Source organism: Gossypium hirsutum, chromosome D01 (genome assembly GCF_007990345.1).
Source record: "Gossypium hirsutum isolate 1008001.06 chromosome D01, Gossypium_hirsutum_v2.1, whole genome shotgun sequence".
In the NCBI taxonomy this organism is placed as follows: Eukaryota; Viridiplantae; Streptophyta; class Magnoliopsida; order Malvales; family Malvaceae; genus Gossypium; species Gossypium hirsutum.
Window position 1 is genome coordinate 18538660 of NC_053437.1, and position 26016 is coordinate 18564675.

Below are 26016 nucleotides of genomic sequence, written 5' to 3' on the forward strand. Positions count from 1 at the left end.
GTGACATGTGGCAACCTCTCAATATGAAACGTGTCAGACATAAATTAAAAAATATTTTAAAAAATAATAAGTAATTTTTAAAAGTATAAAGTTTAGGTACTAACTAGGTACTTTTGGACAAGTTCAAGGGCAAACTATATGTTACCCCTTAAAAAATTAACGTTGTTAACAAATTGGGGCAATGTGTGTAACAGAATATAAGTTTAGGTACCAACGAGGCACAAAAAAATTTAGGTACTAATTAGGTAATTTTCAAGTTCAGGAGGGTAAAGTGCATGTTAACCCTAAAAATAAAATAAGTGGAGGTAGCAAACGAGCAGGTTCGAGTGAGCTCGGATCGGGTTGTCTTTAGATTCAGATAAGCTCAAGCTTTGATATTCTCGAGCTTGGGCTTTTTTGAACTCAGATTTTTCTCGAGTTTGAATTTTTAAAGCTCGGATTTTCTTGGATTCTATCGGGTTAGGTCAAACGGGCTTAAACAAATTAAAATAATTTTTATGGTTTATAAATTATATTTCAAATGTAATAAATAATTTCTTTCAAATGATAATAACATAATACAAATTTGTTTCATATAAAGTAAAAAATTTATATAGATGTTTTATTTTAATGGATATTGTATATAACATAACTAAAAAGTACTTATTATATGTAATGTTTATAATTATGTAATGAATCAGAATTTTATAAACATAATTATATTATTATATAATATGCATATGAATTTTTATGTAATATTTTTTTGTTTATTTGTACGTAACATTTATGGTTGTATGATATGTATATAAATTTTATTTATTCGAATTATTATCTAAGATATTATAATACACAAGTTTTGGAAAAAAAATTAAATTGACTAAAGTATTTTTATTATTTATTATATTACTAAATTGACATCTCAATAATTTTTATTTTATTATTAAATTTTGAATATTGAAAAATATTTATTATATTTAAGCTTAAGGATAAAAAAATGTACTTAGTAAAAGAAAAACAATTAAGGTCGTAAGAAATAAGAATGAACTCAATTGAGCTCTCAATGAGAAAAAAAAATCAACTAGACCCTTCTGATAATGAAAATCGTCATTAATCGATTTGATTGTTAATAGGCACTTACGTGATGACAAAATCAATGAGAAGCTGATATATGACATGCCACTTGGACAAATATACTGAAGTGGCATGCCACATACCATATATTAAGAAAATTAAAATCCTAAAAATTGTACAAAATATACTAAAAATTTCGTCTACAATGAACCTGGACAAATGAACGTTCAAGTTTATTTGAATTTGAGCACCTATTTGTCAAGTTCATTCTAGATGTAATTCAGAATATTATAAAAATTGTAAAATATTATAAAATTACAAAATAATAAAAAATACTAACAAACTAGAAAAAAAATCATAAAATGTTAAAAATATAAATAAAATATTAAAAGAGATTGTTGTCTTAATTTTTCATATGAATTATGGATACAATGAGCACATACAAATTTGATTTTTCATTAACTAAAAAGTTTAATAAATTTGATAGATAAATTCTTTAAGTTTAATTTCATTTTTATATCACTAAATTAATATATTACATCATTTCATATTTTGCATAATCATTAAATTTAATTTTTTAAATAATTACTAACTTTCAATATTTATTATACATATATAATAGTTGCATTAAAAATTATTTTACATTCATAATTAATCTTTTTAAAAATTTATTTTAATTTATAATTTAACATAAAGATATATTGTTATTTATAACTTTTTTAATACAATTATATAATATTTAAAATATAATTTCATAAACTCGGACTTTTTTGAATTTTAGATTGGATCTATCTGGGCTTAAAATCAAATCGCTCTTGGGTTCGATCCCAATCTCAAGTTGGTCCTAGATCAACTTGGGTTCGGATTTTCTTGAGCTTGGGATTTCTTAGGTTTAGGTTTTTTTTAACTCAAAATTTTAAAATTTAAATTTTCTCAAATTTGGATCGTTGCGAATTCGAATCAACAGGGATGGACTTTTGAGCTCGAGGCTATTTTTCCAGCTCTAAAAATAAGAGACTAAAATAGCTCAAAAGATAATGCTTAAACTGGCCCAATGGACTAGCATGGCTAAGTGTTGGGCCATTAGAGCTCTCAATAGAGCGAAAAATCGGTAGAATTTTGTCTGCATTTTTCCTGCAGAAAAAATCAGTCTACTAGGAGATGGAAGGTAGCAGTGGGAAAGGCTACGCCTGGGCAATCTCAGCTGGTTTCAACGCTGCGTTCGCTGCCGTTGCCGCTAAATTCTTGTTACATCCGGTAACTTTTCATTTACCCAATCTTCTTATACTCCAATCAACCATCTCGATTTCGCTTCTAACTCGTGTTCATGTGGTTTCGTTTTCACAGAGTTAATCTTACATTTATTTGTAAATTACCCATAAAATTTACATCGTTCTTATGGATTCTCAATTGACCCCATGATTTAATTGTAATTTTAAAATGATAATGGATCTTTACGTGAATGTTTCTTAATTTTTACAGGTAATTAGATACGGTCTGGTCGTATTTTTCAACGTTATAATGTGGGGATGTTATGTTAACAGCTTGAAAGCTCTTTCATCTCTTCAAGCAACAGTTACGAATTTTGCTACTAATTTCCTCACTTCTGGGCTTGCCGGCTTCTTCTTGTTCGAGGAACTATTGTCGTTTAAGGTAACTCCCAAATAAATGAATTGATATTTAAATATCTTAGCAATTACTAACAAATGACAAGAACAAGGTGAAGAACCGATGAATCGTTGTTCAAGACTTTTAAAGGATAACTTTAATGTATATGTCGTTAAACTGTAGGAGGGACTGGTTAGTCTGCAACATAAACTCATCACCATTGGTGTCTAATTGAGTTTACTTGCCAAAAGCAGAAGCATGGTAATGGTAAAATTTTCAATTAGGTTTATGTAACTTTCCTTATGGATGTCATAAATCATTATAGAAGAATAGGAGATTTTCAAGTACATAATTTCAAACACCCTAACTTTGATTACTTATGTCTGTCCCTAATCAAACTTTAATGCTTATGGTGTCTAATTGGATTGGAGTTACTTGATATATATTGATGACATAAATTTTCTTTGGTATATGAAATTGAAAACAAAATGGTAATATATATATTTGGTTAGAAAAATGGTTGGAAACCAAAGTTTTAAGCAATTAACTCAGTAACATGCATATTCTGATTATGAGAGGTTTGACAGTGGTTTGCAGGTGCCATGATCATTGTAATTGGTGTACTTATCCTCAGCAAGTCAAGCGTAGAGAAGAGGGAAAAGAAGGATTAGAGTTGCCATTAATGGTTGCTGCATTTCAGCTATTATAACTTTTGGATTCTTTTGGCATGTCTTTCCAACAACTAAAGAGATGTTTTCAGTTTTAGCACTTAGCCGAATCCGTTGGATTCGCGATTTTCATCCTTCTTTTTTTGTGCGTGTGCATGTGTATTTGACTCGGTATATAATTAAGTCAGTTACGGGGACAGATGAACACTGATTTGGTTGCTTTTATTTCCATTGCAGAATGTTAGTATGTAAGATGTTAACCATGGATCCCTAAGTCAGTCCTAAGTTCCTTAATGGGTTACCATATGTGATTATAGAAAACATGATTGTAAGGAATAATAGCAGGCAAGTTGATGCTCCATTCCACAATGAGAAGATCAAAGGATTTGAGAATGGTTCTCAGGCATCTGCGTCGGCTGAATTCGAGTTGTATTGTCTGATGCGTTTGTTTCTGAATTCATAAGCTTGGAATGTGTAAATGTAAATGGATAGTGTTCTTTCTCTACAATAATAGGGGGATTAAACTTAGGGAGCAGAGGGTTTACAATCCAAGTCAACTGAGGCCCATTTTATAACGTAGTATGGTTTGTTCGATTGATGATTTTCTCAAATACTATATTTTTAATACAAGCTGTGGGTATTTTTTAAGGCAATATGTTACTGTATAGTAATGTAGCATCAATAAAAATTAAAATCATTGTTGTTTAGGTTAGTTGAAAACTTGAGTAATTTGAAAGGGGTAAAATGTATATAAGATGTTAAATCAATTTCACACAATTTAATGTATGTATTTACTTCGATAGCAATATATTAACCGTAGCTCATAAGTAAATATAATTTTTTATAATAATTTACATTAAAAAGAATTCCAAGTTTTATTAAAACAAAAATGGATTAGCCTTAGGCGATGGATTGTGTGATTGAGTGCTTAGGTTTATATCCCACCCGCGGAACGTGACGAGACTACAGTGGAAAATCAAGGTCTCAGGACACAAAAATTAAGGAAAAATTCCTCTGTTTTTCCTTTCTTTCCACTATTCCTTTCCACATATTTCTTCAACTTATCAAAATTTATGCCTTGTTTTCCCATCTATTTCCTCCTCTTTAATTCTTCCACCGGTGAGCTTCTTCTCTTCTACACCCACTTTTTGTTCTTCTCATGTTTGATCATCGATTTGGCTGTAAACCCATCTTAATTATGCTTAGTTTTAGTTGTTTCCTGCTTTCGCTCACCTGGCTTTCATTAATTTTTGTGTTTAGTGCTTTGAGGGAGCAAGGGAAGAGTGCTTTCACACCCATTTCTAGGGTTTTATGAATTTGGATTCTTTGAAACAGCTATGGGAGTGAAGTTAAAAAACCGAGAGTTGTTTGGGTTCTGGGTTTTTTTTTGGGTTTTAGCTTAGGACTGGAAAATACTTTTTTTTAATATATATTTTTCTTTTTGACTGTTTTGGCTTGTGAAAGAATCAGGTCTTTTAGCTCTTGATATGGGATAATTACAAGTCTTTTAGTATGTTCTACATTTATTCAAGTCTTGCCCGAAAGTTTAGCTTCATTGTCTCTCATTTTAAAAACAGTTTTGATGTAGTAAAGTAGTAGACTTAAAATATTATGTCAATATTCTTTTAAGTGTTAAAGCTGATGTTTTTAAGTGTCAAATATTTGTTACTTATTTCTTGCTTACAACTGAATCTATGGTTTGATTCTAAAACGGCAAATAAGTTAGGAGAAAGGATTGCATTGAATTTAAAATCAATTATTAAGGCCCAGGGATCTTTATTTGGATTGATATTATAGAATAGTTTTACCTATAGATATAGGAGGGAGTTGTTTTTGCCTCCAATGATTCTACATTGGAACCAACCTTTTGAATGATTGGTATGCTTGATATACCTCTTGACTGAACTAGGAAATGAATCTCGTTGAACTGATAGAATCCCTGCTAATAAGTTAAGAATTGTTGGGTATTAAACTTTTGTTTCTTTGTTTTTGATGATGTAATTATGCATCAGTTGTAATTCAGGGAAGATCAGCTGCTGAAAGGATGTGGTTTTGCTCCTCATACGCCTTTCGATTGTAAGGTGTTAGCATTTTCCGTGGGATGATATCTGCTGTTTTTCTGATAGCAATGGTGTAATCCTTTGCTATTAATAACATAATCTTATTACTTCCCTCGTCCAACTTTTCTGTTATACAGGATTGTCTGCCCCGAAGTGATGCGATGCTTGCTTGACTAATACAACCCTCACACCAGAGTTCTGAGACTGTATTTGTCGACCTCAACAATTTCCTGGAGTCTTCGATGGATGATGGTGGGCATCGTGAAAATGGAAGACTTAAAGCAGATCAGTATAGAACAGCTCAGGGCCAGGTATATTAAGGAGGGTTTTTTTGCAGATTATAGATACTTAAGAGTGATGTAAAACAGCAACATAAATGAATTAACTCCCCTCTACGATTAATGTGTTCAATTTCAGCATTTTCTGAAAACTTCTGTCAATGATGATAATTTTTGAGGATTATTGTTGCAGTGGCTGATGCATCAGCCATCAATGAAGCAGATAATGGCCATTATGGCTGAACGAGACGCAGCTATTCAAGAAAGGAATTTAGCACTTTCTGAGAAGAAGGCAGCTATTGCTGAGAGAGATATGGCATTCTTGCAGCGAGATGCAGCGATTGCTGAGCGAAATAATGCTATAGCAGAACGTGATAATGCCATAGCAAATCTGCAGTATCGAGAGAACTCCTTGGCATCTGGCAATATATCCTCTTGTCCTCCAGGGTTCCATATCTCACGTGGAGTGAAGCACATGCAACATCCACAGCAGCACGTTCACCATCTGCCCCACATTAGTGAAGTTCCTTATAACTCAAGGGAAATGCATGCAAGTGATGTCCTACCAGTGACGCCAGGTACCTCTGAAGCTGCAAAGTCAAGACAGGGTAAACGAGCAAAAGAGGCCAAGGTAATTGCATCTAACAAGAAGGCTACAAAGCCTCCAAAAAAGGTAAAACAAGAGAACGAGGACTCGGATAAGCTTATGTCTGGCAAGTCACATGAGTGGAAGGGTGGACAAGATGTGGGTGGTGCAGGTGATGATCTCAACAAACAGCTAGTGACAACGAAGTCTGATTGGAAAGGTAAGGATCTGGGGTTGAATCAAGTTGTATTTGATGACTCGACTATGGCACCGCCTGTTTGTTCCTGCACCGGAGTCCTAAGACAGTGCTATAAATGGGGAAACGGGGGATGGCAATCTTCATGTTGCACAACCTCCTTGTCAATGTATCCTTTGCCGGCAGTTCCCAACAAAAGACATGCCCGAATCGGAGGCAGAAAGATGAGTGGAAGCGCATTCAACAAGCTGCTTACTCGGCTTGCAGCAGAAGGTTATGATTTGTCCAACCCTGTTGATCTTAAGCACCACTGGGCCAAGCATGGGACAAACCGCTACATCACCATCAAGTAGGTTGCTCAAGATACCAAATGCAAATGGGATGGTATGGAGAAGTAGAGAAGAGTCATCCATGGCTCATGTTTCTTTCGTTAGTCATTGTAGCAGTGTAGGAAAAATAAATGATCCGGAAATAACTGTAGTAAGGAATAGTAGTAGGTGGGTAATGCCAACTTAATTTCGGGTTTCCCTGGAAACTCTGATATGTCTCGATCTTCCATTAGCAAGCCTGGTATTTGAAGAGAGGAGAAAGCATCCATTACCATTGGCACATCCAAGCTTGGAAAAATGATGGGGTTGTCAACTTGGCACTATGTTGGCTGTAGCTCTCTACTTAATTGTAAAAGTATTGTACCTCAAACGTCTTGTTGTACTTGAATCAAGTTTCAGTTTATTAGCTTAATCCACCAAATTTGCTTCTCTAATAGGTAGGATGACAATTTGATAACCAGAGGTTTTAGGTAACCATATAAATAAAGAATTAAGTACCTGGGAAGTCCCTGTATTGTAAGGACTGTATCAAACTGTATTGTAAGGACTGTATCAAATTAGTCCCATTACTAAATGGATCAATTTAGTTTCTATACTATTAAAAAGAATTAAATAAGTCCAATTTTTAACAAATCTAACTTTTACTCTATAAAAAATATTTTGAAAATTACTTTTTTCAATTGCAGTTCAATTCAAAACAAAAGATTTCATTCACAAAATTATAAATACTTTAAATATATTAACTTTGTTAAACAGTAATTGACATTTTTTATATAGTAAATATTAATTCTATTCCTGTTTTACTTTATTAATTTCTTTTAATAGTACAAAAATTAAATTGATTCATTTAATAATAAAGAGATTAATTTAATGCAATTCTTATAATGTAAGGACTTTCCAAGTACATTCAAGTTAAATAAAGTGTGATCTTCCACATTATGTAGAACACATCCTTCACGTTTACTTTTAAATTTAGGGTTTAGGGTTTACTGAACCTTAAACCTTCCCTGAATATTCAAGTATCAAATTGAGTCAAGATTTTAAAAATTGTATTCAATCTCAACTCCACTCAATTATATATATAATCAAAATATGATTTTGGTTAAGGTGAGCAAAACTCAACTCTATTAAAAAAATTATTTTTTCTAAAATTTCAAGTTAAACAAATTAAGTTATTAGAGTTATTTAGTTTTTTGAATCAACTCTAATAAATAATTCATTTTTCCAAATTCGAACTGAGTTGAAATTTTCAACTCGAATTACAAATTGGTACCAATGCAACATGGCTCCCTGTAAAAAAAATTACAAAATAATTCAAAATAATGTAAACTTAAAATGTTTATAAAAAATAAAATTAAAAAAAAAGACTCCAAAATATTAGATTTGAAGTGTTAAATAAGTACATCACCAAATCAACTTTATCATACTAAGTTATTTTTTTTCTTTTCTTATTTTGCTTTGAATTTTTTTTAAATATATGTACTATTAATGTTTTATACTCTAACTTGTGGGAGAAGCCACAACAGAGGCTTAAGGAATAATAAAGCTAGCCTTGGGCCTTTCTTATGGCTCCTCCCATAGGAGGTCTCTTGAGTCTTTGTACTTGTTTTTGGCTCCATTTTTTGGTGGTAGTTTTCTTGAGCCACTTGTGTTTAGTGGAACAGGCTAGCTTGAAGCAAGTCCATTACAATAGGGGTGAGGGCATGGCAAGGCTTTACGCATCATGATGGCTTCTCCACCTTGATGGTTGAACAGCAACGTACATCAGTGAGGGTTTCTGCTTTTGCTTCCTTTGAATAGACAATGATGACTTGGTTCATGTAGAGTATGCTCATCTCCGAAATTCGGTTTATTCTGATTGTATGGTCTGTGTCAAATTTTGTCTACATGTATTTTACATGTGATGTCTTGTACTTGTTGTACATGTGATCAAGGCTTCATCTTGATTTGCTTTCCTTTCCTATGTATAGTTTTATCACGTAAAAAAAAAACTTGAAATTTAGTCAAAGAATTCAATTTGAGTTGCTTAATTGTTTTTAATTTAACTCAAAAGAAGAGTGTTGAATTTGATTAATTCAAAAATTTTGGAGATATAAAGGTAGTGTGATTGAATTTAAAAATGATTATAGAACGTAGAAAGTGAGTTAGGTTGGGTTAGGTTAGGTTGAGAGAGGTATCCATACAATTACCTTCCAACTTTACAAATCCATTTTACTCTCATTTGTTGATCTACATTGAAAAAAAATACCTATTGAATCTATCTATAACCAGAGGCAGACAAATAGAAGACGTCGGACAATTCATGCAAAAGGCACCAAAATAAAGAAACGTTGTCGCATGAACCTTTTTAAAGTTGTCTTGTGGTTCACATTTTGGGATGAGGGACCATCTTTGTCACTCAATTTTTGCTTCTAAAGTTTGGGGGACTAAAGAAGCTTATCCCCCAACCTTAAAACATGTCATCAGTCTTAGATATGTATGAACCATTAAATGAAATTTAATGCTTCCCAAGGTGTTCACCAAGGTCAAATGTTGTTTCCAATCTTTAGAGACACATTTATGGAATTCCTCTGCATTGTGGGCCTGAGCTGACTAGGTCCATGGACCCAGCCCAAATTATTTGTCTGAAGGACCAATGTGTTTTCAATCAAAGACACCGGTTAGAAAAAACCAAAGAGTTGCATAATAATAAGAGCTTCTGAAACTCCTTGGGTGGAGTACCCACAACCTAATTGATTTCCCCACCAATCAAGGAGGAAGAAGCATTACAAATAATAAACTAAATGTCTTGTTCAATTACTAAGGTTTTCCAGCTTTGTTCCTTCAAATTCTTTAGATTTTTTACACTGAATTATTATTATTAAATATATGCCAATAATTTATAATTGATTCTGTTTTATCCGAGAGCAAATGAAAATGGAAAAAAATAATGGTGATTGCATTGCATGCTTCCTCTCCCATGTGAGAAGGGCTCCACCACCACGTTACCTTGAAAGAAAATGGTGGGCACTCACTAAGCCCTTGTACCTGAAATGCCCTTTCCCGTTAATGGTAAAAAAAAAAAAGGCATGTGTCCATTAATGGAATGATTTTTAGGTTAAATTATGTTATTTGTCCTTGTACTTTATGATAGTTGTGGATTTAATCCTTGTACTTTAATTTGATCACTTTTAGTCCTTGTATATTTTAAATTTTAAAAATTCAGTTCTCACCAAATGGTAATTGTTACATTAAGATTTGCTATTTCTAAAATTTGCTACAGTAAACACATTGTAATAAGGCCCAATTGGTCTGGGTCCAAACTAAACAAAAAGCATGACAGACCCAACAAATAAGTGGCCCAATCGGCCCAGAACAATCCCGGTCCAAAGCAAAACAAAAAAACAAAAGAACCCTAGCCTCTCACTGTTCCAGCGCCGCAAGTAGCCCCAACGCCTCCAATAGACCCCGATCGACGCACGATTCGGGACTAGCTCCTCCACGCACGCGCCGTAATCTCCACGATACCTGCAAAAAACAGACTCAAAGAGCCCGAAGGAAGAAAACAAGGAGAAAATAGCATTTTTTGTTTATTTTATTTTTCTTTTTCAGGCTATAAAAGGCCGACTTTGATCTTGTAAAAAAGGAGAGGGGGAAAAAAGACGGATATTGAATAACAGAGAAATAGAAAAAAAGAAATTGAAAGGAAAACAGAGTATAAAGTTTTTTAAGGTGAGTCGGGTGTTTTTAGTTTCATTTTTATTTTATTTTATTTTATTTTCTCCTCTCCTTTTGCGTTTTATGGTTTTTTTAAAAAAAATAACAAAGAAAAGGAAAAGGGTTTACCTCATTTGTTGAGGACGCCGGACTGGTGGCCATCTCCGTCGCGATCGGAGCTTGGCCAGGCGAGCGGCTGCCGAGGACGCTTGGGGGGGGGGAACCCTAGCAGAGCACAAGAGGATTTTTTTTAGTTTTTTTTCTTCTTTCATTCAGTTTTGAATGATTTTGAAAAGGAAATTTTGTTTTATTAAAACCTCAAAATGGCGCCGTTTTGTCCAGGCCCTGACTCGCGCGGTGACCCGACCCGAAGGGGAGGATCCGCGCGCTCTGACGTCAGGTGGGGAATTTGCGCACTTAGCCCCTTTCTTTTGCAGCGCGCGTCAATTAAATCCTTTTTATTCGTTTTAAAATTTGGGTTGCGTATTTCATTTTTATTTCAATTTGATACCACATTGCGCAGCGTTTTGGAAGGGAAGGAATTATTTCCTTTTTAGTCTCCCACTATCGCTCGCGTGTTCAAATTGATCTTTTTTATTGTTTTAAATTTTGCCCCCATTTTTTGTTTTAAATTCAATTCAATCATTCTTTTCATTTTTTTATATATATTTTTACTATTATTATACTATTATTACTATTATTATGTTACATTGTATTGTTATTATTGCGTTGTTTTCTATTATTATTACTACTATAATTGCAATACATATACACGCATATTTTTATATAATATATGTGCATATTTTAATATATACTTTTGAGGGTTTAAATTTGCATATGTTTTACGCATGCATACTTGTTTTATTTTACTTTTCTAAATTTCTTTGTATACTTTATACTTTATATTTATATATATGTTCCATAACACATGCACGTTTTAATACACTTATGTACCCGTTTTTAAAAATTATTATAAATATTTATATTGTTTTACATAATCTATTATTTTATATATTATCGAATGCAGGTCTTGAGAAAATTATTCTTAAGATTGAGAAAGTTCCAGCTCAAGCTAAATCCAGCGAAATGCACTTTTGGGGCCAAGTGAGAAAAATTGTTAGGCTTTGTGGTCAGTGAAAAGGGAATCGAGATTGATCCAGACAAAGTGAAGGCAATACGGGATTTACCTTCACCCCGCACTCAGAAAGAAGTTCGAGGATTCCTCGGAAGACTGAACTGCATTGCTAGGTTCATTTCACAACTAACCGAGAAATGTGACCCTATATTTCGTCTTATGAAGAAACATAATCCTGGTACTTGGGATGAAGAATGCGAAGAAGCCTTTAACAAGGTGAAGCAGTATTTGTCTAATACTCCAGTGCTATCACCACCTAGCCCGGATAGGCCCCTGATATTGTATCTGACAGTATTTGATAATTCCATGGGGTGTGTGCTAGGCCAACATGATGAAACAGGGAGAAAAGAAAGGGCGATATATTATCTCAGCAAGAAATTCACTAACTGTGAAATGAAATATTCGCCTATTGAGAAGCTATGTTGTGCCTTGATTTGGACAACTCGGAGATTAAGACAGTATATGTTATACCACACGACCTGGCTAATTTCAAAGTTAGACCCGTTAAAGTATGTGATGGAGTCAACTGCTTTGAATAGGAGGATGGCCCGATGACAGATCTTACTGTCTGAATTTGATATTGTCTATGTGAGCCAGAAGGCTGTAAAAGGGAGTGCAATTGCTGACTTTCTGGCTAGCAGGGCTTTGGAAGATTACGAACCGTTAAGTTTTGATTTTCCGAATGAAGACTTGTTGTATGTAGCCTCTACTGAAGAAAGTTCCCAAGAAGGTCACAGTTGGAAGCTAAACTTTGGAGCCTCGAACGCTGTGGGCAATGGAGTTGGGGCAGTCTTAGTATCCCCGAATGGTGATCATTATCCTTTCACTTGCAAATTGGATTTTGATTGTACAAACAATATGGCAGAATACGAAGCGTGCATCATGGGTATTCATCCAGCCATAGAGCGAGGAATCAAAGTATTAGAGGTCTATGGAGATTCAGCATTGGTTATATATCAGCTCAAGGGTGAGTGGGAGACGAGAGATCCCAAATTAGTGAGTTATCGAAAGTTGGTCCTTGAATTGATTAAAAAGTTTGAGGACATCACTTTCTGCTATCTCCCACGAGATGAGAACCAAATGGCTGACGCACTGGCTACTTTAGCCTCCATGATCAAGGTGAACAGACGTGAGGATATGAAGCCTATACAAATGAGTATCCATAAAGACCCAGCTCATTGTTACAATATCGAAGAAGGAGAAATTGATGATAACCCTTGGTATAAAGATATTTTACGATATGTAAAAAGCCGGGAGTATCCAGCCCAGGCAACTGAGAATGAAAAGAGAACTCTGAGAAGGCTAGCCATTGATTACATCTTAGATGGGGAGATCTTATACAAGAGGGGAAAAGATCAGGTTCTATTAAGATGTGTGGACGCCGTGGAAGCAAAGAAAATCCTGGAGGAAGTCCATGAGGGCATCTATGGAACGCATTCTAGTGGGTTCACAATGGCTAGACAGATTATGAGATTCGGGTATTACTGGTCCACTATGGAAGAAGATTGCATTAATTATTCCAAAAAGTGTCATAAATGTCAAATCTATGGTGATAAAATGCATGCACCTCCTTCACCTCTTCATGTCATGACTTCTCCATGGCCTTTCTCCATGTGGGGTATGGATGTCATCGGGCCAATATCGCCGAAGGCTTCAAATGGGCATCGTTTCATATTCGTGGTTATTGACTATTTCACCAAATGGGTAGAGGCTGCGTCGTATGCTAACGTTACAAAGTCATCAGTCAGTAAGTTCTTGAAAAGGGAGATCATATGTCGGTATGGAATGCCTGAAAGAATCATATTCGACAATACGTTGAACTTGAATAACAGCTTCATAGCAGAAGTCTGTAGTCAATTCAAGATCAGACATCACAATTCATCGCCGTATCGCCCAAAAATGAATGGTGCAGTGGAAGCGGCCAATAAAAATATAAAGAAGATTGTGGGGAAGATGACTGAGACTTACAGGGACTGGCATGAGAAGTTACCGTTTGCCCTCCTGGCTTATCGAACGTCAATCAGGACCTCCACCGGGGCAACGCCTTTCTCCTGAGTTTATGGCATGGAGGCAGTTTTGCCCATCGAAGTTGAAATCCCTTCTCTCCAGGTTTTGACCGAGCTACATTTGGATGAAGCAGAATGGGTTCAGTCTCGATACGACCAGTTGAACTTGGTAGAGGGAAAAAGGCTAAAGGCTATTCAGCATGGTCAGATGTACCAGAAAAGAATGATGCGAGCCTACAACAAGAAGGTCCGACCTAGAGAATTTCACGAGGGGGACTTGGTGTTGAGAAAAATTATTCCTCTACAAAAAGATTTTAGGGGGAAATGGATGCCGAATTGGGAAGGTCCTTATGTTGTCAAAAAGGCCTTTTCTGGAGGAGCCCTAATCCTGGCTGAAATGGATGGAAGAACATTGCCTAATCCAGTAAATTCAGATTCAGTCAAGAGATACTTTACTTGAAGAAGGGAAGGAACCAAGATGAAAACCCGCAAAGGGCGCTTTGATTCCAAAAAAAAAATGGAGAGGCTAGGGTGAAAACCCGCAAAGGGCACCTTAAGACCAAAAGGGATTTGAGTTGAAAACCCGAAAAGGGCGGCTCAAATTTTGATTGGCACGTGGTAGTCTTGCTATACCTAAATCGGCAAAAAGGAATAGACGACATCTTGGGGCATCAACAAACTACTGTGAATCTCCTAAACATGTGTTGAGTTCAGAAGGGTCTTCGAAAAGTTGTATAGAGAAATTCAAACAGAGATATCTGGGGCACTTATCATAGTATTTGTATTCGTTGTTTTAGAATATTTCATTCTTTTTCAATATAAATGTCCCCAGACAATTCCTCTATCATTGACAATTCATTGCGGGTTATGCCCCCAAATTAACTTTGTTTTATTCATCGTTACGATCTTTTCGCAAGCATGTTGCATTAGAATGACGATTAATGGACTAGTAAAACTTTCACAAGGGAAGTTTTTCATATTACTCTAGAAATCTTTAAACAGCTCAGGAACCTGAAACAGGACTATTGTTTAGACCTTCACCGGGTTAAAAGGTCGGAGATATCTGGGAGTCAAGAGTCAAGATTAAAATTTGCAAGTTTTGACGAAGCATTGTTGCCACAAAGGAAGCCTTAATGAGCAATAATGACTTTAAACATTTAATATGCATTTTTCATGACATAACATTCAAATGTCATTTATACACGCCTAGTTAGGAGCATTTGATTCATTCTGATCATGACATCCTAATCATTAGGCATAATTAGGTTCATAAAGTGAATTATACAGGTCATGTTCCACAGAGAACAGATCGGTGAAATCACAAAGCTTTATTGCCCTGAGCAACAGTGGGGCAGGTGGAAAAGCAGCAGATCTTGTCTTCATGTACTAGCGTGAAGTAGATCAAAGACAACAGATCTTGTCTTCCCATTCTGGTGGCGAAGTAGATTGGAAAAACAGATTTTGTCTTTCCATACTGGTGGCGAAGTAGATTGAAGATTACAGATCTTATCTCCAAAGCAGTAGTGGAGCAGATCAAAGATGGCAGATTTTACCTCCCTGAGGTTGCAGTGGAGTATATTGAAGCCAGTAATTCTATTCCCCGGTCGGCAGTGGAATCGATTGAAGAAAGCAGATCTTGTCTTCATGTATTGGCGTGAAGTAGATCGGAAAAGCAGATTTTGTCTTCCCATACTGGTGGTGGAGTGGATCGAAGATATAAGTCTTATCTCCCCGAAGTTGCAGTGGAGTAGACAAACGTAACCAATCCTATCTCCTTGAAGTTGCAATGGAGTGGATTAGAACCGCAGATCTCATCTCTCTGAAATTGCAGTAGAGCAGATCACATCAGATTTACCCTTAAGTTGTAACAGAACAAGTTGAAGCTATAAATCTTATCTCCCTGAAGTTGCAGTGGAGTAGATTAAAGATAGCAGATTTTGTTCTTTTGAGAAGCTACAGCATACGAAGCCTATCTCTCGGACATTGCAGTTGAGTAGATTGGAACACCAGTTCCTATACCTCTAAAGATACAGTAGGAAGGATCGAGGTTACCTAAAGAAGAGAAGCATTAGAGAAGCTGAGGCTCAATAAGAATGGGCACAATTGAGCCTTGTGGTCTTTGCTCTATTCCTGTTACACGACAATGAGCAAAGAGGGGCAGCTGTAATAAGGTCCAATTGGTCTGGGTCCAAACTAAACAAAAAGCATGACAGACCCAACAAATAAGTGGCCCAATCGGCCTAGAACAATCCCGGCCCAAAGCAAAACAAAAAAACAAAAGAACCCTAGCCTCTCTCTGTTCCAGCGCCGCAAGTAGCCCCAACGCCTCCAATAGACCCCGATCGACGCACAATTCGGGACTAGCTCCTCCACGCACGCGCCGTAATCTCCACGATACCTGCAAAAAACGGGCTCAAAGAGCCCGAAGGAAGAAAACAAGCAGAAAATAGCATTTTTTGTTTATTTTATTTTTCTTTTTCATGCTATAAAAGGCCGACTTTGATCTTGTAAAAAAGGAGAGGGAGAAAAAAGACGGATATTGAATAACAGAGAAATAGAAAAAAAGAAATTGAAAGGAAAACAGAGTATAAAGTTTTTAAAGGTGAGTCGGGTGTTTTTAGTTTCATTTTTATTTTATTTTTTTTCTCCTCTCCTTTTGCGTTTTATGGTTTTAAAAAAAATAACAAAGAAAAGGGAAAGGGTTTACCTCATTTGTTGAGGACGCCGGACTGGTGGCCATCTCCGTCGCGATCAGAGCTTGGCCAGGCGAGCGGCGGCGCGAGGACGCTGGGGGGGAAACCCTAGCAGAGCACCAGATGATTTTTTTTAGTTTTTTTTCTTCTTTCATTCGGTTCTGAATGATTTTGAAAAGGAAATTTTGTTTTATTAAAACCTCAAAACGGCGCCGTTTTGTCCAGGCCCTGACCCGCGCGGTGACCCGACCCGAAGGGGAGGATCCGTGCGCTCTGACGTCAGGTGGGGAATTTGCGCACTTAGCCCCTTTCTTTTGCAGCGCGCGTCAATTAAATCCTTTTTATTCGTTTTAAAATTTGGGTTGCGTATTTCATTTTTATTTCAATTTGATACCACATTGCGCAGCGTTTTGGAAGGGAAGGAATTATTTCCTTTTTAGTCCCCCACTATCGCTCGCGTGTTCAAATTGATCTTTTTTATTGTTTTAAATTTTGCCCCCATTTTTTGTTTTAAATTCAATTCAATCCTTCTTTTCATTTTTTTTATATATTTTTTTACTATTATTATACTATTATTACTATTATTATGTTACATTGTATTGTTATTATTGCGTTGTTTTCTATTATTATTACTACTATAATTGCAATACATATACACGCATATTTTTATATAATATATGTGCATATTTTAATATATACTTTTGAGGGTTTAAATTTGCATATGTTTTACGCATGCATACTTGTTTTATTTTACTTTTCTAAATTTCTTTGTATACTTTATACTTTATATTTATATATATGTTCCATAACACATGCACGTTTTAATACACTTATGTACCCGTTTTTAAAAATTATTATAAATATTTATATTGTTTTACATAATCTATTATTTTATATATTATATATATATATGTATATCTAAATGTATGCGAATGCAGATTTTCATGTATACTACACATTTTTTTTATCTTGTAAATACATACACATGTACATATTTTTATATTTTTATTTTATTTTCACGATTTTCAAATATATATCTGCATGCATTTTTTGTTAGTTTTGATTGTTATACTCCATTCCATTTTTTTATGTATCCTTGTATATGCGTATTAAATATATGTGTACATATATTTGCAAATTTACTTGTTAATTGTACTTGTATATGTTTTCGCGAATATTTATTCGTGTATGCTGAAAATTAAAGGATCTGTATCATATTGTATATTAGCTCTTTAATATACCCTCTTGAAAATATATTTTGGTTTTAACCCTTCATCAAAGTTATTTTCTTGATTTAAAGGTTTTTTTTGAATAAAAGCCTTTTTTGGAAGTTTGGGATTTTCGAGGGAAATTGAGCCCTAACATATTGGGTTCCGATTTTCTTCGTCAATCCTAAATGACCGAGAATAGTTTTTATTCAAAATGCATAAAAATCATTTTTGGAAACTTAACTTGTTGTGCCCTAACGTATTGGGTGTGGCATGTTGCTTTCTCGAAATGAAGATTTTCGTAAAATAAGAGAGATATCCAAAGTTCGGGGATTATGAGGAATTGTACCCTAACGTATTGGGACTCGATTTCTTTACATCACTTGAACAATTGGTTATCCTTTTGCAAATTTCATCATTCAAACTTATTTTAAAATCTTTTTTAACTTTCGACACTAAGACATTAAATAGTCAATTTGGTACCGATTTTTGGACGTTACGAGGGTGCTAACCCTTCCTCGTGCGTAACTGACTCCCGAACCTGTTTTCAAAATTCGCAGACCAGAATATTTTTTAAGGTGGGCCGGTCACACCTTAATAAAGGATCGGTGGCGACTCCAGTTTTATTTTTAAAAGTCGACAACTAAATTTTTTGTTTTCAAAAAACGGTTTCGACACACATTATCATATGTATAATGTTATTTCCATATATTACTCACTAAAAATTCAATTAATAGATTAACGACTATTATTTGGGTCAAGACTGAAATTTCAAAATTCAAAAAGTATAGGGACTTAAAATGATCCAATTGGAGAGTATGACATAAATCTGCAACTGTACACATAGTACAAGACTAATAATTAAAGTGTCACTATTTGAGTCAGGATTAAGATTTCAAAAATAAAAAAGTACAGGGAGTAATAACAGAATTAAACCTAAATTTTATCACCTTACTTATAGGTTATTGAACACACATTTGACTCCGCTTTTGTTATGCTTTGATTTTGAATCACTCCTCCAACACCCACCAATCACATTACCAAAAGCTTTGATTTCATCAAAAGGAAACAAAGGATGAAAATGTTGTTTTACTACTAAAATAATAGGGTAGTTAAAGGGGTTGGTGTAATTAATGTCTCCATTCATACAACCCAATGACAACGATTGTTGACCTTGTAATTTTAATCAAACCCTTGCGGAGCAATATTCTTTAAAAATGCAATCACTCACCTTGAAATTAAAACAAACTTAGATTGCATTAATATGAATTCATAGTTGATGAGCTAATCATATACTTTCATTACCATACATCATCAAAACTCTTTAACACTAAATTTACTTATTTTTTTAATAATATGGTACCAAATATTAAAAATACATTCGAATTGTATAAAAATATACATTATTATGCATCAAAAGTTAGAGATATATTTACGTTCTATAAAATTACACATTATCATGCATAAAGCATTAGCTCCGTTTATTAAAATTAAAAATACAATTACCAAGACTTATTTAGAGTAAGGGGTTAAAGTTCTAGTCGCACTTAAATAATATGGGTTTGAACCTTGTCATTACGGTTAATGTGAGGCTTACTATGCCCAATGATAAGTTGACATGTTGCAACAAAAATCCATGATGTTTACACATCACATCCTCTAAAAAAATAAATTATCAAACGAAAATAATACTTTTATAAAAAATATATGAAAATTTTTAATTCCAAAATTATATAAAATATTTTCTAATTTTAAAATATTTTTTATTTTACCTAATTTTTTATATTTATAAAAATATCTTTTTCTATTTTTTGTTTCTCTCTTAATTTTTTAAAATTTTTGCATTTTCATTTCCTTCAAAATTTCAAAATATTATATACATTGTAGTTTTATGATTATTTTGATTTTGATTTTAATTCATTTTTCCCAAAGTGTTAATAAAAAAAATATGTTATTCAAATTTTAGATTTTTTTAAAATAATTAATTTTAATTTTTTGAAAATTTTAAAATTATATTTATATATGTTTTTTAAATATTAATATATTTTTATAATTTTTATATTTTTTAAATTTTATATTTCTTATATATTCACTTTTCGTTTATTTTTAATTTTCATTTTTCCTTTGAATTCTTATTTCTTAAGCAAATATAAATTTTTATTGATTTTTAAATTTAACCTTTTGTTCATATTCAATATTTTTATATATTTCTCTTTCTTTGCTCAGAGGGTGATATGTTAGATTAAATGGATTTTGTTGTCACGTGCTAGTGTATCATTAGGCAAATAATAACATGCCACTTTCTTTGAGTTTCTATTTGCCTCCACCTATATTTTGGCGTGTAAAAGAGTTAAAAGCAAATGAGCCATGAAGATACAATGATGGAGATCTCATGGTGAAGTAGTTTGTCCAATCGTTAAAAGGAAATGTCTTTGATTGATATATTGATCTTGAGCCTAGGATGATTGGCAGTTGGGAAGAACTTGAGCATGAGTTTCTCAATTGATTCTTTTGCACTCACCGTATTAGCATGATCAAGCTCACAAACTTACAGTAGTGGACAAATGAGCTAGTCATCGATTACATACATTGTTGGAAGAATTTAAGCCTCAATTACAGAGAGAACTTGTTAGATTTCTCCTTCATCAACATGTGCAAACAAGATATGAATTGGAGCTTGCACTACATTCTCCAAGGCATCAAGTCAATGTCCTTTGAAGAATTAACTACTTGAGCTTAAGATATGGAGTTGCGTATGAAAGTTGCTAGAAATTAAGAAACTCATCAGCAAGAAACTCGCAAATGGGGCAAATTTTTTGTTGAAAATTAAGACATTGAGTGGTCAATGGATGTGATTGTGAAACCCATTTCTATTTATGTCAAAGGAAAAATAAGAGTCACAATGAAGGAGAGGTAAGAAAGGAAGTATCCTTTCCTTGATATCATGTTCCAAACATGCTTGAAGAGCTTTTGAAATCTAAGTTGATTCGGTTGCCAAAATTAAAAAGACATGGAAAAGTTGATTGAGCAAATGAACCTAACTAATGCAAATATCACCACTTGATTAGCCATATTCTTGTGAATTGCTTTATTTTGAAAGACAATATAATGCAACTTTATGAAGAAAGGAAAATTTTCCATTATGCTTAGAAAAAAGTTTTGTTGCACAGCGAAAAATTATTATTTTTCCTAAAACTTGAGTAGGTGTGTTATTAATAGCAATAAACTATTTACCAAATTCATACATGTATTTGGGAATAGGCAGTATAAGTCATTTCTCAACTTTTGGCCAATACGATCTTCTACACTATTCTTGAACTTCGACTTGCTTAGAGTATGTGCTCTAATTCATGAACCAATGAAAACTATGAAAACTTTCTATTGGTTTTCAGTGGGAATATCAATAACTCAAAGGGTAAAAACCTAAAAGTGAACTCTTTCAAAATTAGAATCAATTTAGAAGAATAAATCTAAGTGAATTTTAACAGAGTGGCAACACTTAGTATGGTCTATTTTAACCTAGCCAATGGTTTCTATTCATAAAGAAAATCACAAGAGTTTTAGTTGAACAAGAAGAAACTGAATAATAATATTTTAATAGAAAATATAATAATTCCCCACTATGAATAGGGAGGGGCGATGGCCACCCTAGTTCACGGAGTTCACCCTTGTTTTAGGAACTAGGGTTGTTGCCCATCATACTACAAGATGGACCATTGAGCCTGTTTTGTGTATTGAGTACTATTATATGTGTTTTCTAGACTTTTAACTAACCCATATAATTTAACTAACCCAATAAACAATTTTTTTATTTCCCAAAGTATTATTTTATTTAGAATAAACTTAATTAAAAATTTTCTAATTAAATTATCTTCTTAACCTAATTTTAATTTTATTAAAGCCATGATAATTTTATCGTACTAGAATCTAGCGTAAATAAATTTAATTATCTTGAAACACCCCAAAACTCGACCTAGAAGTTAGGCCTGAATCTGGCGTGTCACATTGAAGTGTTTTTCGAAAAAAATGTTTTCATTAAAAACCTTTCTTGAAATTTCAAACTTCTTGCCATTAAAAACTTGTATAAAACCTCAGTTTGCGTTTGTTTATTTTCAATAGAGGTTTATTAAAAATTTATCACCTTCAAAACCTTATTGTTGCAGAAGATTAAGTTAACGCAAATGATTTACAAAAATGTGATATTTAAAAATTGAAGTGCGGAAATGTAGTGTTAGAAAACAATTATTGTTTTTGGAAAATCATGTTCTACTTCTAACAGATATAAATCACAATCACATCAAATCCAAAATTTAAAATCTAGAAATTATAGAGGCCTTATTACAACCCGAATCAAAATCAAATTGCTGAAGTAAATGAGCAAAACAGAATAAAACAAGTGTCGTTGTGTGGCCCTCTCCGAGTCCCTCGCAGCTTCAAACTGTGTAACGCTGGGGATTATCTGAAATGTTAAAAACGGGGTGAGTTTGCGAAAACTCAGTGTGTAATTCCCACTTATTAAAGAAACAGAATCAGTCTAGGCCTGAGCCCTTTAACAGTAACAGTATTAGTGTGGGCCTTAGCCCATTACGGTATCGGTGGCAAATGGCCTTAGCCCCCATCAGCCTCGGTTGGGCCTGAGCCCGAATCAAATGGCACATATCACATATATTTGGGCCTAAGCCCATCTCAATATCAGAGTCAGTATATGCAATGCATAAATACCCATACCAACCTTGCACTCCATCTCCTGTCCAACCCAACACTCTTGTGGGGATTAAATCGACCCACCCATCCCTACACTCCTTATGTAGCACCGGTTGTGGCACCAACCAATATTGCAACAGAGCTGCCAATCACATAATCGGCTTATAGCCATTGGTGGGTCCATAGTCGTCTCATGCTACCCTTGCGACCATCACATATCAATCACTTCATCCAATACAAGATCCCAACCCCAAGCAGTATGTTGTGTATGCAGTATGCCATGCTCAGAATCAGTCATATATATATATCATAAAACAAGTCGGTCATACACACATTTCTATTCTTAGGGGTATAACAGTTATTTTACCCTATGGAGGTATTTTAGTAATTTTACCATTCAGGGGTATTTCGATAATTTTACCATTCGGGGGTATTTCGGTAATTTTACCCATTGGGGTATTTCGATAATTTTACCCATCGAGGGTATTTCAGTCATTTTACCCATCAAGGGTATTTCGGTCATTTTACACATTGAGGGTACTTCGATCATTTTACGCATAGAGGGTATTACTGTCATTTAACAACATTTTTGAATGTCAACAGTCGCCTTGAGTGACACAGATAACCTAAATGGTCATAACGGTGTAAATGGGCCCAAGGCCCATATTCGACCTAAATGGGCCACACGCTCGTGTTGCTCATTTAGCCCAAATCAAATCACGATTATGCGAACTACATAGCCCAGTCTAGTATTTGCCACTTAACGTAGATTTTATTCGTTGGGGCCCACGAGCCCATTGGGCCCACACGACTCATTTTAGCCCAACGAGGCCCATAACGACCCAAGAGCACGAGAACGCTCGTGGTGGCCTCTACAATCTAACAACATATTTCATGGGCTCGGTTCACCAAACGAGCGTTCACACGCCCATGTGGCCTCAGTTGTATTTCTAACTTTTCGGCTTTTCGACTTTTACCAATTCATAGAAGAGACAATGTGATTACATACCTTTTCACGAAAGCTAGCGAAACACCTCTTGGCACCAACCTACATTGATTTGAATATTCGGTCAGCCCTTTAATAACCAATATTTTCAAGTACTTAAACCACACTTAAACAATCATCACCTACCACGATTATAAGAAATATGGCCTACTCTTCTAAGATTCTTGGCCAAAGCACGATTCCACATTCTTGATGATCATCTGCTCAAGCAGCAATTTTTATTAAACGGACATGGTCACTTGAATATGATTTAAGAAAAAACCAACACCAAAATCATAGCATATTCAGCCTACCAACCAACTTACCCTAACGATCAAACAATTGGTGAAGGGAAGATTTGGAACGCCTCCACACACTAAAGAATCCTCTTTTCTCTTATCGAGATTTTAACACCTGAAATTGATGATGATAAAATCGGTTAGAAAAGCTTAGGTATATTCGGCAAAGCACAATAGAGAAAGGATGGTAACTGAAAGTACATAAAAGAGCCTTGAAGAAATCAGTTGGGATGGGGAGAGTGGGAAGCAGAGAAGAAGAAGATGGTGAGTAGGTTCGGCTTTGTAAAAAAATAAAAGAATAGAGGGAAGAGAGAAGAGAAGTGCATGTGGCACTGTTAGGAGAGTAGAGAAAATAGAATATGGTGTTCGACAGAGAAAGAAAAATGATACCAAAAAGAAAGTTACCTATTCGGCAAATGTAGAAAAGAATGAAATAGCAGCAATTTTGGTCACCTCAATAGCTAAAACGCAAAACTTGAAAGAAATCCCCGAATGGTAAAAACCCAAAGAAAATTTGGCACTCTCCTCTAAAACCTCACAAAACTAAACAAAGAAATGCCTAGTGCCGAAAATGCTCCCTTGCTTTCCCCTTAGCCGAATGTCACTAAGCCTTAGAGTCCCAATCGGCCATAACACCCTACCAGCCTCCCATTTTTGAATTTCCTTGATTTTCTCCCCAATCTCATTCTTGATTTACTCCACAAAACCCTCCAAGACCAATTCAAACTTCACCTAACAGAGTTTCGGTCAAATTCCACTTCTCATGCTGCAAGGAAATAAAATAAATACTCTATTGCGCATCATGAGACTCGAACTTGAGCTCCCTTGCAACCTTGAACATGCCACTTACCACTGGACCACATTATTACTAATAAGGCCTAAGTGCCAGTGTCTAGGTTCATTTAAGAGAAAACTAAAAATAAAATGCAAAAGCCAAGACTTGAACCCAAACTCCCTTGTAACCTTAATGACGCCACAACCACTAGACCACATGCTTCCTTAATGACTCCAGGTTCAACAAAACTGCGATGACTAATTAATTTAATTTTTACTTTGAACTTCAATTATTTAATCACAATCAATTAAAAAATAATTCAAAAAAATAATTTAATCTCTAAGGCATTTCTTATTCATAGCGAGAAAACACATTCGCAACAAATAATGATACATGCGATCTATTTTCTAATTTGTCGTTTTCATTTATTAATCTCATTGATTCAAATACAAACCATCAAGATTGTACTAAGCTAGAAGAGGGTTTGATGGGAAATATATAATTAGGGTTCAAATAATTTGTAATTAAGTTCTAATTCTTCATCTATTAATTGCAATATTATTTAGTCATGGAGTCATTCCACTAAAGTTTCATGACTGAGTTCTCCCTATTATATATCATTACAAAAGCTACTTATCAAGTGTTCCTCCAATGACCTTGCCATATGTGTGTTACCCTTATAGGATATCCTTAATCTCTTTGGGTTAAATTCGATCACCCAATATCTATTTTATTTCATGGTAACCACTACATCTTCCTTCACGGAAAAGTCATTACTAACACATAGTAATTAAATCATTTGTACTAGACAAATGACCTATGACTACGTTACTTTTTTCATTTATCATGTAATGCCAATGAGAGGATATCATTTACCTTTTTCTTTGAGCTATAAATTTCATTATTGTAAGTGAAACCATGTCATGTAGAATTTATATATCCAACATACCAACTTTCAGCTCTATTACCAATTAAACTCAAGCTTTCAATACATCAAAGCATACAAGTCACATACACATAGTTCGTCACTTAATTAGGATTGAAGTAAGTCACATTATGAATACCACAAGTGAATTGATCCTAGATCATGAATCCATAAATGGATCTAGGATTCATTGTACTTAGGTCACGTCCATGGTATTATGAATCCAAACAATCACACTTACGTCTCTATCTTTTAAGAGTCATTCGCTTTGATACCCAAGACATAATAATCTTTTAATCAATTTTCTCAATTCCAATTAGCTTATGAAACATTTAGATTACCTACTAATTATAAGTTGTCTTCTCACATTACGATCCAATCATATAATGTAACATAATATTAGTTAAACATTAGGTAATCGATGAGCCAATATTTGTTTTCCATTTTGCTTTACGTGCAAAAAAAGAGAGAGGATAAATACAAATTATATTAATGTGAATGATGAAATTTATTAAACCAATCTGTTCAAAAAATTACAATTACAAATGACCAAAAACTACACTAAGGACACTAGATCCTAACAGTCTCCCACTTGCCCTAGTGAATACCCTCTATATGTTTTTCAAAACACCTAGCCTATTACATCGAAAAATTTAAATCTTGAGTTGCAATGGTAACTTTGAGTATTAAATTGAAAAGCTTGCTATTGAACGAGATCTAATGTAAATAAGAGAAATTTGAGAGCTGGTTGATAAAAGATTAGATTTCAACCTTTAGTTCAGTTGCTTTTGAACTAGAAATCTTTTTAGTGGGAG

The 26016-nt window shown here is 34.3% G+C and overlaps 2 protein-coding genes across 5 annotated transcripts; both read left to right on the forward strand.

The window, feature by feature from the left end:
• The first annotated feature begins 2089 nt into the window (after positions 1 to 2089).
• Positions 2090 to 3525, forward strand: LOC107922160 (uncharacterized). The gene is made up of 3 exons (XM_016852043.2): positions 2090 to 2307; positions 2533 to 2703; positions 3246 to 3525. Exons 1-3 carry the CDS (start codon positions 2212 to 2214, stop codon positions 3327 to 3329), a joined length of 351 nt encoding a protein of 116 aa, XP_016707532.1. The 5' UTR covers positions 2090 to 2211; the 3' UTR covers positions 3330 to 3525.
• A 661-nt stretch (positions 3526 to 4186) lies between these two features.
• On the forward strand, positions 4187 to 7187 carry LOC107922158 (protein BASIC PENTACYSTEINE6). Of its 4 annotated transcripts, none has more exons than XM_016852040.2 (4): positions 4187 to 4445; positions 5339 to 5402; positions 5524 to 5697; positions 5858 to 7187. In XM_016852040.2, the coding sequence occupies exons 3-4, from the start codon at positions 5629 to 5631 to the stop codon at positions 6797 to 6799; spliced, it is 1011 nt and encodes a 336-aa protein (XP_016707529.1). In that variant the 5' UTR covers positions 4187 to 4445; positions 5339 to 5402; positions 5524 to 5628; the 3' UTR covers positions 6800 to 7187. The 4 variants fall into 4 exon arrangements, with proteins under 4 accessions (XP_016707529.1, XP_016707531.1, XP_016707528.1 ...); XM_016852042.2 differs by having other exon boundaries at positions 4208 to 4445; positions 5350 to 5402; XM_016852039.2 differs by having other exon boundaries at positions 4213 to 4445; positions 5339 to 5407.
• The last annotated feature ends 18829 nt before the right edge of the window (positions 7188 to 26016 follow it).

What these genes read in the sequence shown, in the direction of transcription:
- LOC107922158 (XM_016852040.2), top strand. Translation starts at nt 5,629, where the DNA reads ATGGATGATGGTGGGCATCGTGAAAATGGAAGACTTAAAGCAGATCAG. An exon ending in ATAGAACAGCTCAGGGCCAG is followed by an intron (nt 5,698 to 5,857) that starts GTATATTAAGGA and finishes TTATTGTTGCAG; the next exon opens with TGGCTGATGCATCAGCCATC.
- LOC107922160 (XM_016852043.2), top strand. Translation starts at nt 2,212, where the DNA reads ATGGAAGGTAGCAGTGGGAAAGGCTACGCCTGGGCAATCTCAGCTGGT. An exon ending in CTAAATTCTTGTTACATCCG is followed by an intron (nt 2,308 to 2,532) that starts GTAACTTTTCAT and finishes TAATTTTTACAG; the next exon opens with GTAATTAGATACGGTCTGGT. An exon ending in AGGAACTATTGTCGTTTAAG is followed by an intron (nt 2,704 to 3,245) that starts GTAACTCCCAAA and finishes GAGGTTTGACAG; the next exon opens with TGGTTTGCAGGTGCCATGAT.